Here is a 12331-nt window from a genome sequence, read left to right as displayed (position 1 = left end):
AGAGCGTCTCCCCTAGATATCACGTAGTGTGGACCACCTGGTAAGTAGATCTAAGCTAAGTCGATTTGAGTTATACTATTCACGTAACTCAAATTGCATAGCTTAGATCGAATTTCCTCTGTACTGTAGACAAGGCCTAAGTCAGTCAATGAGAATTAGATTCCTAGGTGCTTTTCATAAACTCATTAGGAGTTTATCTGTAGGCACTAAAATACCTTTAAAAATACGACCCTTAGAGATTTATGAAAATTTTACCATTTGACTTCATACCTGTCTGTAAAGCACTTAGCAAGGAGTTGACATTATACATATAGTGAATAATATTCTTTGGTCTATGACTTTGTGTGAGGTTTGTTTCAGCAAAGAGATTATACTTTGAAAAAAAAAAAAACTCGTCCCCTAAGCCTTAAAATTAATGGAACTTGGCATTCAGTTCTCGTAGACAGCTTTGAAAATCTCAGTCATAATAGTGCCCACTGACCAGGCTTATAACATCTGTGATCTACTTAATAAGCAGTTTTACAGAAAACAAAACAAAAAAACCACAGTGCAATCTCTGAAGCTACTGCTGTTCTAATTGTAACATCTGAAGATTTACATTTCTTGATGTATATTAGAGACAAAACTGCTAATACTAATACTAATAGGAGGCCTTTTTACCTAAAGTAACAGATTTTAGATTGCAAGACCTTGCTTTAAAGGAGCTTCTTGTCTTTTATGTGCTGGTAAAGCACTGTGTACAGCATTCTATAAATAATAATTAGCAGTATAATAACAAGAAAAGCCTAATGAGGTAGAAATCTTTCTTTATGGTTCTGTTTTTCTGCTTTTAAAGTAACCAATTAAAGGGACTTAGCACAAACAGAGAGATTTATAGAAATAGTTTGTGGGTTTCCCACATACATGCACATACACTCTAGCAAAGAAATTTACCTAAGCATATTGCTCAATACTATCCTGAGTAAAGGACTCTTGAAAATTCATATGAGATTATCAGTGATAGTGAAGGAATTTTATGCTCTTCTTTTTATCTGTTTACCTAAGATGCCATTGGTGGGCTTTGAACACAGGGTTTACCTGTGATTAGGGAAAGATGAGATAGCAAAGCTTGATGGAATCCCAGGCAGCTCACTCTCCCAATTTTGCCTTTATTCTAATTGTTTCCAATTTGTGTTAGCAACATACTGCTAAATCTTTCTCACATAATGTTGTCTTTGAGTTCAGTTCTTGGATTTCTTCTTTTGGAAAGAATATGCCTGTCACTGGGTACACTCATGAATAGGATGCCTCCTTGTGACCACATCAGGGAATTTGCTGCACTTAGGTTGGATTCCCTTTTCCTCCCCCTGTCGTCTCTCTGTTTCTCTGAGACTCAGGGTGCTTATTCTTTGTGACTCAGCCCTCTGGCCAGGTCACTATAGTCCTCCCCTTCCAGGGTATCAAAGTCCCAGTGCGGTCAGCAGCCCAACTGCCATTCCAGTCAGCCTTCCAGTCCAAGGCCAGGTACATTGCTGCTTTTCTAGTGGCTGGTGGGGGAATCCAGGCCTGCCCACCACTCTGTGTTCCTGTCCAGGGACCTTGTATCTGGTAACTGTGGTCTGCCAGCTCCTGCTGCTACACTCCTGGGCTCCTTGCAACTTCCTTCTTGATCTTCTGGACCGTCTCTGAGTTTACTGACCCAGACTCCCTCATCCCAGGAAGTAACTGCAGACTACTAAACTCTGTAGCTCAAACACACATCTTTACTCTCAGGGGATGATTGCAGCCTACTTTCCCTGCAGCCCCTTTCTGTGGACAACTTCCTGGCTTTATATCAGCCCTGTCTACTCAGCTGGGTTCTATCTTCAGTGAGCTTAAAAATCCCCCTCAGTTGCAGCCTCTCAAGTTAATTAACCTTACTTAATCTGCTCTGCCTTGTATGGGGTGGATATCCCATTGCAATGCCTTTATATCTGGGTTTCTTCTGCTACAAGGGCTTTAGGGAGTAGAGACAGTTTTTGGCCCTTAGCTCTTGTGCTTATTCAGGTACTTATTCAATTTTGAAATGGGCTCCACAGAGTATAGATCATGTTACCATAGGGCACAGATACAGACTTTAGGAAAAAGACCTATAGCCCATGCACTTGCATATAGATAGATAGATAGTTAGATAGATATAGATATAAAGCATATACAAACATAGTGTGCTGTTATTTCTATAGCTATACACTATGATCATCAAAATTCTATGTATGTATTACACACAAACTATTTAAAAAATGTTAAGGTTACAAAATCAAACACTCAAAAGATAGGAAATGCCAGAATTAAGATTGCCTGTGAATCTTAATTCAGCCCCACTGTGCATATATATTATTTTACAGTCTTTAGCTACATAATCACATGCTATTTTTTCCACAGGACCCTAGCCTCATTCAGTTCACATGATGGACCTGTTCTGGGTCTGGATGAGGGTTCTGTAGTGAAAGAAGCTGTTGCTTGTAGAACTTCTGCCTCATTTGTGGCAGAAATTGGAAGGTGTGTAGTGAATGAGGTAGGGGATTGCAAGAAGAGAAAGGACGGTGTTCTGGTTAAGGAAGTTGAATGCAGCCCTGGGAATTGGATTCTATCCATGTCTATGCCTCAGGGTTCCTGTGAGATGCTAGGCAAGTCACTTCAACCAAACTTTTTATAGATGGTAACTAAATACATTTTCCTTTTTTTCCTGGGTGCCCAACTTTAGACCCTGATGTCTGATTTGCAGAAGTGCTGAGCACACACACATCTGCAAATCATTAGGAGCTTTGAACATATAACATACTATATATAATGCTACTTTCTTAACTTTTCAGGACTTAACTTTGTAATCATAACATTATTTTAGCATAGTTTATAGGGTGTAATTTCCTAGGTTTTTTTTTAAACAACCACTAAAAAACAGAAATTCTAACATGTAGTATCATGTTGACTTTCATCGGCAGGTTTGAACCTTTAGATCCACCACACAGACCCCTTGCCACTTCACTAATGGCGTCATTAATAGCAATGTAGTTTGTCACTCTGTGTGTGGACCAACCATTAAATGGGGATTAGGACAAATGTTGCTAGAGGGTTTCACAGATATTAGCTGACATCAGCAGGTAGTTGGGATTCAGGAAGGATGAGTTCTATTTCAGGTTCTGGAGGGTGCTTTACTGGACTCAGACCCTTCTCTCCCTTTTCTCCCAAGCCTAACCCAGTCTGCCTCTACCCTCCAAATACATCCATGTCCCAATCTCATCTCTCTCCCCACCACCTTGTCCAAGTCACAATCACTTTCCGTAACTAATCTCAGTCCATCTCAGGGCTCCCTGTCTGGGTCCCAGTCTTTCCTCCACTCTTGCTCCCAGTCCTAGTCTCCCTCCCCAAACTCATCATTTCAGTATCATTCTCAGGCTTCTTGACCTAGTCTTCTTGCCCAGCTAGCCCCAGTCTTCTGGCTCCCTACGCTCTTAATCTGAATCCTCCCCCAGCATAGGATCCAAGTATCCTTGTTTCAGTCTCTCCTGCCACTATACTTGGCTCCTCATTTGATCCCACTCATCCCTCCAAACTCTTTGTTTCCAGTCTCAGTCTCCCTGCCCAGCCAGATCATTTCTACCTTCAGCCCTTGGCTCCTTGTAACTATGGGCAGCACTTCTAGTGCTGCCTCAAATACACCAATACAATGTGTTTATATTTTTATTTTTTATGTGTGTACCTTAAGATCTCAGTATAAAATTTGTATATATCCATCTTTTAAACATAATATAATTTCTATCAAATAATGTTTGCTACTTTCACTGATGAGGGCCTTACATACATGTTTAACTTCAATAAAAATAAGGCAGATTTACACTGATTATTTAATTGCATGTAATTAAATTAGATGCTCCATATGAAAGTTAATAATCATAAAAGGCTTGAATTCAGAAAACTGTAAAATATACTGTATATGATATTATATATCCTACAGGATGTTATAAATGAGTTCATAACCTACTTCAGTGGGATATGCTGTTTGCTTCAGTGTTAATGTAGGGCCGCTGAATTTCTATCATTGTTCAGAGTTCTGCACTGAGACTAAGGACAGATGCAGTCACAACTATGTTTTTATGAGCATTTATTTACTGCATTTGGTAACTGGTCAACTTTGTTTATATTGGAAATTTTCTTTTAAAAAACATTGATTATAATAAAAATAATTGAAACTTTGTTTATTCTAAATGAAGCAGTTTCGTACCTTTACAAGAACAAATATGTTGTGATTCTTCTATGTTTTGAAATGGACATCAGTACTTGAACAAAGTACACATTTATAACAAACTTTTCAAACTCAGATGCCTAATGATATGTTCTTAAATCCATATTTAGGGACCAAAATAAAAAATGTCCTATTTTCAGAGGAGCTGATTACCTTCAACTCATATTGAAGGCAAAATGGACTGTGAGAACTCATAATCTTTGAAAAAGATTTGGGGCTTAATTTAGGTTATGCAATATTAATAATTTTGGCTTTAGTATATGAATTTGTGATTATTTAAACTAATATTTGCATCTTTACAGAAAGATAAGGAAGACCAGTGGCTAGAGAAAAAAGTACAGGGTAGTAGAGACCACATAATCTTAGAGCATCTGCAATGGACCATGGGTTATGAAGTGCAAATTACTGCTGCCAATAGACTGGGTTATTCTGAACCAACATTCTATGAGTTCAGCATGCCACCAAAGCCCAATATTATTACTGGTAAGTTAATTTTAAAATATAGTGTAATATTGAACTGGTTGTTTTCTGCTGATAGTATTTAACATGTATGCTCTTTGGTTCTTGCTGCAGTCTCTGAATTTAAGCCTATTGAGAACTGAAAACTTTTTAACTGCCTAGACTTGAGATCCCAGTACTCTTTATTATCAGCAAAAATTAGATTTATAACCCCTAAACTAGAGGAGTTTGTTGTTGTTATTGATATTACTATAGGGCCTAGGATCCCTAGTCATGGGCCAGGCCCCCATTGTGCTCTTATGCATTGTACACACACAACAGAAAGATGGTCCCTGTCCCAAAGGACTTTCAGTCAAGGTTCCTTTCCTTTCACTACTATTGGTATTAGTGAAGTCATCATTAATTTCAGAAGAAACACAGAACCCCAAACTCAGTTGCTGGAAGTTAAGAAGAGAGATTGTTGTTATTCAGAAATGCACTTGCTGTACCTTTGTAAGTTTTTGTTTTTAATGGTTTATGTGTTTGTTGTAAATCTATTCACGTGTTGGTATCCTGGGGTTCAGTCTAAGTCAATCGGACTACTCATGCTTTAAGTTAAGCATGGTATTAAGGGCTCTGCTTGAGCAGATTGCATACTCAGCACCTTGCAAGATCAAGCCTTTAACTAGGGCTGTTTTGATTTAATCTCCTTAGTTCCTCTTTAAGGATACAGTTCTAAAGTTCCAACTCTTCAAACGTGACTATTTCTATAAATAAAGTTGCTCATGTGCATAAGTGCTTATGTAATTTGGTGTTAACAGTTTTTAAAAACAAAAAACACAAAGTAGTTCAGGGCTAGTGGTGTTTCAGTTATTAAATTCTTGAGGGTAAAATATAAACTATAAAATATATTTCAAACTGAAATTTGAGGCACAATTTACCAATTCCAATGCATCATTTTCAGCAACAGTCTAATTTGATTCATTTAATTTATGCAATGGACATAATTTAGTTTTTAGGATTTTCTGATGTTTTCTGATCTGCTATAACTAAAACACATCTTAATTTTAGAACTATGAGTGTTCAAGGTTTTAGTTCAGATTATGGCAGTAACATTTACAACATTTAAAAAGCAGGTGCTAACCTTTTGCAGCATCTAATTTTCACAGAAGTTGTATGTATCCTATAAATTACACAGATAATGTATTACATTAAAATGTAAAACTTGCCAAATATATATCAAGGCCAATGGAAAAAAAGGAAAAAAGTAATACCATATCAATACTTGTGTTTCCTATGGAGTCTGAATGTATGAACAGCACTGGTTTAATTGGTGGTGATTCCAAATGAGCTATAGACTGGAAATATTTCAGATAATTAACACATTGTTTTTTTTTTCTCCTGTTATCTTATCGGCTGCTAAAAAACAATCAACCCACTACATTGTTAGTGGATTTTTTTAGAAAATATATTTTCAAGAGAAGTGTCTTAGGCATCTATGTGAATGGCTTTTCTCATATTATCCGAAATGATCTGTTGATATTAAAAGTTCTATTTCTGGAATTTATATATAGTTAAGAAGCATTTCACATAACTTAGTAAGAATAGTTTAGGATCAAATCAAGCCTTGGCGTAAGCAGGGTGTTGGTGTGTGCCCTTAGTCGGTGTAAGTCAGTGGACATTTGTTTGGGTTTTGACAGGGGCTCAGTTCACTCACAGTCCAGTCTACCTCTGTTTGATTCTGCAGTGAAAGGGGATGTCTCATGACATCAATCTGTCTGCAACAGAAACATTGTGATGTCACTGTTCAGCATTAAGATTTCACCTCAGGACAAAATGGAGAAGGAGATGTGGGCTATAGGGAAAAAAAAAAGATTTGCTGTAGCAATTATTTGGGAAAAGTTCTATGCAGGAGGTCAGACTAGATGAACACAATAGTCCCTTCTGGCCTTGCTCATATGACTCTGTGAAAAAGCTTTTGTCTCAATGAAAAAACTTTTGCAAGTAGAAAATGTGATAGAACCTTGTGTAAAACAGAAGAAAGTCAACTAATTTCCTTTACACATTTGATATATTTGGAATTGTTTAACAGTATGAATGTTTCATCTTAATGCTTCTTAGATATAGATATATCTAATGAAACATAAGCTTACCCATTTACAATTGTTTATAATTGTTTAAAATCATAAATAATTGCAACAAATGACACAAACACAAAATACCTGCACATGTGGTAACAAAGCTCTATACTTTGTGTATAAAAGGCAATTCAGGTAACCAACATCTAAATGGAAGATGGAGCATTTTTCATTTTATGCACATGCTTTTGCAGCTATCTGAACACGTAGCATATAGTCCCTTAGATATGGGTAATTACTGCAATTATGATTATGCAACTAATTAGTTTCCTTGACAACTACTTTTGCAAAGCATAAAGTGGGTGTGAAATTAACATCCTATAATTCTGTAGGAATTCTGTAGAACCTTTTTTAAATGATAATATTTTTCCAGAAGACTCTGCTCACATCTAGGAAAAAATGACTGGCAGGTTTGTCAGCTTTTTTTTTCTTCTCTCTCCCCAATGTATCAATTTTTTACTATACCAGTTTCAGGAGCCATTTTATTTTAAATGCTGCCCCCGATGTTGATGTGTTGTATTAACAGCCTTGGAACAGTCAGAATCTCTGTGCAGTTCCCACAAACAGAATGACCTTTGCTGTCAGTGTTGAGCATCTTGCCTACCCTTTTGAACAAATGGCTGTCAGTTGTGCTAAAGCACCTTCACTCATCCTGACCAAAGTAATTTAGTGATGGCCAAAGATGGACAATCTATTTAATAGGTGATGTTTTCTCTGATTTTCACACTGTGCCCGATAGCAGCAAAGATGTCACTGTTCATCATGCCAAACAGATACTTTATATCATCAGTATTGACTAGATATGACAGCTTTATGAGATCTAAAGGTTCATCTAGAAGGGAATGTATTACAACATATTTTTCTATTGATGCAACAGGTTTTTTATATCAACAGAGTTAGGAAGACAATATGAATACAATAGCCCCTTTTTCCATCTGCGTCCATGACATTTGTGTAGGCACTTTCCTGGCCCCACAGATAACCATGTTTTGAGATTTTTCTGCTTCAGGTGTGGTTTAAAACTCTTAATAAAACATAAAAAATCACAGAAATAATTCCCCCAAGTGGATGGTGACAATCTTGGGAACTTATCATATCCATTAAAGCCTTCTCTGCAGTTTTCTAGCAGATTTTAAATCACTCCTTCCATTTAACACCATAATGTCAAAAGTCACAAATGTAATATCATACGGGGATTCAACCTACAGAAAAGCCCAAGAAAGTGATTTTGGGGGGAAGAAAATATTCAAAATACAAAAAATGGTAGGTTGTTGTGGATTTTGTTTTACTCTGTTCTTTTAAACATCTGTTCTATTTTTTTGCCAAGGAAATTGACAGTGTTCATTGGAGGATTTCCATTCTCCAGTGCTGCCTTCCAGACTTAGTTACCCTTCCGGCCTTTCTTATACATTCCCAGCTACAGGCCTTAATCTGCCTCCATGAAAACCATACTACAATCCTATCTCCTTTTATATCATTACCAGTAACAAATATTTTTCAGGCCATGTTAGGTCCTCAGCTATATGCATTTAACAGCATTTTCTTTCAGTTATATGCTCAGTGATCTACATGCAAACACGTTGCCCTCCCTGGGTTTGCACCTGTGGTCAAGTAGCTAAATGTTATTAAACAATTCTGTAGATAATGAACATGAAGGAACAGAATCCATGTTCAGCCTTTCTGAATTGCATTGGGTCTTCAGTGCTGCCAGCAACCAAAAAGTAGTAAAAATTTACTTTAGTCACTAGTGAGCACGTGTAACTCAAGATACACTCAGGAAGGAGATCTGTTGAATTAAGGTATGCTATTTTCAGAATGAGACCACTTTTAAAGCAATACATTCAGCTAAGAGGTTGTATCAATGTCAGCTGCTGGCTTCCAGATCTTATTCTTGTTTCCAGGGACATGAATGTATCATCAGTAAAAATAAAGTAATCAGTTTTTAAATATTTATGTGTTTTTGCCCCATCCGTCCCTTCCTATGGAACTAAGCTGGAGAAGATATCAGTGGCAGCATTAGCTAAGAATAAGAGCCCTTACTCGTAGCTTTCAAGTAATAGCTGCCTGCTTATAACTCTAGTAAAAGGACAGTAGAATACTATAGTTTTTCAATTTGAAGGGAATTTTTTTTAATGCAAAAGTATTTTAACAGAATGTCTTCAACCATTTTGTTTTCTCCCCAGAATGAGCATAGTGATCTTTTGGAGGGCAATTTGCTAAAAAGTTCTGACCATTGCATTTAGGTCAACAGATAGCCATATCATCAGATCTTTTGACAACAAATCAGATCTCTCTTCATATAATGCTGATTTTATAAAGAAAGTTGAAATTTAAGAAGCCGTTAGTTATGATTCTGATGTATATTTTGGTCCCGGATGCCACATTGTTAATGTTTTACTAGGAATTTATTTAAATGGAGCAGGGTGCATTGGTGTCAGCAAGTTCAAAATGGTTGAGGAGAGAAAAATAGATTATTTACCAGTAATTCAACTTCATTTGGCTGGATTTCTACACTTAGATTTCATGCTTCTAGCCCAAAACAGGTGGGAACTCCTATAATTCTCAAAGGTTTTTAGACCTGACAATTTTCCCAAACCAACTGCCTGGGCCTCAGTGCCACCTGGAACATAGTGCTGTATTGCAATGAAGACAATTGATCCTTGATCTCTAAGAAAAATGTGTGCCCTATATTATGGAGATGCTGGTTGTGGCTCCTTGGTTGAACTGAGATTTGCAGTTAAAGCAGGGATTCAACTACTTTGTTACCTATGAAGAACAGAGTATCTTCCTCAAAATTACAGTACCTACTCTTTGAGTGTAGAATAAATTATCTGAAAATTTAGAAGTAAATCTGTTAAACAGTTTGAGTAAATATTAATTTTAAAATGGGTCATGTATGAAATTTAGTGTCCTGAACCTGACCTTTCTTTGTCCATTATGATCTCAATAATGAGATAATACAGAATTTTTAAACTTACCAGACAGTTAAAACTCATTGAAAAATTGTGCATATGCTATGTTTGATTTTTTTTTTTTTTTTAGCGCCAATAAATTCAACCTCACTTAATCAGCCCTAGTTGCAAGGCTGAAACTTTTCTGGATGCTGGGCCTGAGAATCTGTTTCAGGTCTGAGCTATAGCTCACAAAAGCTTATGCTCAAATAAATTTGTTAGTCTCTAAGGTGCCACAAGTACTCCTGTTCTTTTTGTGGATACAAACTAACACGGCTGCTATTCTGAAACCTCTTTCAGGTTAGAGGCCCACAAAGCACCTGAACTAGCTAGTGTCTAACATGGATGCCTCAATTGAACTAAGGTGTTCCAGTGTTAATTAGAACCCATAGGTGATATTTCCAAGATAAAAAGATTCTCCAGTGCATCCATGAAGGCCTTTTCAGCCCTTACTCATTTGTTTTCAGCCAAATCTAGAAGAAAGAACAAAACGCAAGTCATCCTAAAGGAAGCATTGAAGGTATCAGTGTTCTCTGAAACAGAAAATCTGTAAGCAGCCACCCATATTGGTGCATCTAATACAAGGCAGAACAACCCCCACAGCTTTATCAAGTTACCTGAAACCAATAGTAGTTTGATAGATGATGTGATCCCAAAGTCAGAAGGCTAAGAAAAAACTAGTTCCTCTAAAAACTTGCACCATGTCTTTCAGAGAACATGGCACAAAGGATGCAGAGCGTAATCCTAAACAAATGTGTAATCCACAGGAGTAGAGAGCTAGAAATAGCAACACTGGTGCATTTCCAAACAGAAGCTTCTTTGTCAACCACAATCAGAAGAGAGCTGAAGGGAAACAGAATAGTCTAGAGGACAGTGAGACCTTAAAGAGCTAGGTAAATTCATACTTGTTTTACGCTATGAGTATACAATCCACGGCTAGGAATCCAATCGATATTGTATTCTTAGAGAAATGCTTATCCAAAGTGGCAACAAGAAATATATTTAAGTTGACAGTCCCCTCAAAACGGTGATGTAATATCCATAGCACACATGCCATGTTTTGCACTTAAGGGAATCCTGCAAAAGAATACTAAAAATATGTTGAATCAGAATAGTATCTAGTTACAGACAGGATTTAAGTATTGTTCTAACTGAAATGGCAAGCTCTCAGTGTAGTGTAGGAATAACTCTGTGTACTCCAGTCCCTGAGGAAACTCTAATGGTTTTATGCTGGGGAGGCTAGAAATCTTTAACAGACTTTGACAGAACAGCACTTGATGTGACTCCAGAGGAGAAAGAAATGTACAAACAACTTCACACTATTACTATTAGCCATGCTCACGGCAAGAGAAAGTAGGACATTTGAGAGAAATGTCAAAAAAGGCTTGCACATCCTTACCAAAAGAACTAAATTCTTCCCATACAGTGGCTCATGACAATGTTAAACTATGGGAAGATTACAGTAATGGAAAACAATAGAGAAATAATGAAAATACACCCACATCTTCCCTATCCCTGTACAGTGACAAAGTTGGATGAGGAGTGGAGCGACTAGTTTCAATAAAGTGAAAAGCCACCTGTAATTGAAATTAACATTTGTTGATCTGTGAAAAAGTTTTCTTTGTTGTTTTCATTTCTGTGCATTTTCACTTCTGTTCATCCAAGTTTGAAAGCAGAAGTGTTGAAATATCACACATAGTGCTAATATTAGCAGATTTCCAGCACAGTTTTGATGACCCAGAGGTTCCGATAGGCCAGTCTTTTAGTTGTTTAATCACACCAAATCACTAAGCATCTTGTGGTTTGTCTGTCAGCAAGATCACAATTCTGCCTACTTTACTCACATAGAGTTGCACTTTATTTGGTGAGTAGTCTCACTGATTTCTGTGAGCCCTATTCCATGTAGTATTTTACTACCTCATTCCATCATTGCAATGGGGATATTCACAGGATAAAATATTACTCACTTTGAGTGAGCATGGCATAATGAAACTCCAGGTAAGTCCATAGAGGAAAAAATGTGTAGTAATGTGACCACAGTGATGTCTAATCACAATAATGAAATCACAGCATTATCTAATAAGAACTTTGCATTCAAGGTTACTAATCTCCTTTTTGAGGTGAACCAAATGTCTGATAACAAACCATACTAGCATAATAACCCCTCACTGGTACTCATAAATGGAGGGCCTTTAAATCTGAACATTAAATAAACAAGATAAAGAATACTCAGCCTTAGGTTGTCAAAAGTTACTAATGGTTTTAGGTGCACCATTTTGGGTGCCTCACCTGAGACATTTTTAAAGAGGCTTGATTTTCAAAAAGTGCTAAGCCCCCACCCTATTTGGTGTCTCAAACTGAAAAGTGAAAAATTCAGGACTCTGTATCTCTAGGCACTTTTGAAATATAGGCATCCAGATACCTATGTAGCCAGAAGAACTACAGGTCAGTAAAGACAAGAAAAGCTCTCAACAATTGAAAAATTACATTCTGTACCTGGTATGGGGTGGATCAACTCTGCAGTGGAGAGATAGGGGAACAGG

General features: G+C 37.1%; 1 protein-coding gene across 4 annotated transcripts in view; it reads left to right on the top strand.

Moving 5' to 3' along the window:
* NCAM2 (neural cell adhesion molecule 2) overlaps positions 1-12331 on the top strand; it is a 530111-nt gene that overhangs the window by 464659 nt on the left and 53121 nt on the right. For 3 of the 4 annotated variants that reach the window (XR_006279367.1, XM_038379539.2, XM_038379548.2), the window contains exon 15: positions 4564-4744. Coding sequence is in view for 3 of the 4 variants with exons in the window: in XM_038379539.2 (XP_038235467.1) it covers positions 4564-4744 (181 nt within the window). In the remaining variant the exon portion in view is untranslated. Of the gene's footprint in view, positions 1-4563; positions 4745-7180; positions 7246-12331 lie in introns of those variants that run through there. The other variant, XM_043509197.1, reaches the window with a different exon arrangement.

Source organism: Dermochelys coriacea, chromosome 1 (genome assembly GCF_009764565.3).
Source record: "Dermochelys coriacea isolate rDerCor1 chromosome 1, rDerCor1.pri.v4, whole genome shotgun sequence".
Taxonomy (NCBI): domain Eukaryota; kingdom Metazoa; phylum Chordata; order Testudines; family Dermochelyidae; genus Dermochelys; species Dermochelys coriacea.
The sequence above is the reverse complement of the archived record's forward strand: the minus strand, read 5'-3'. Positions and strand labels throughout refer to the sequence as shown.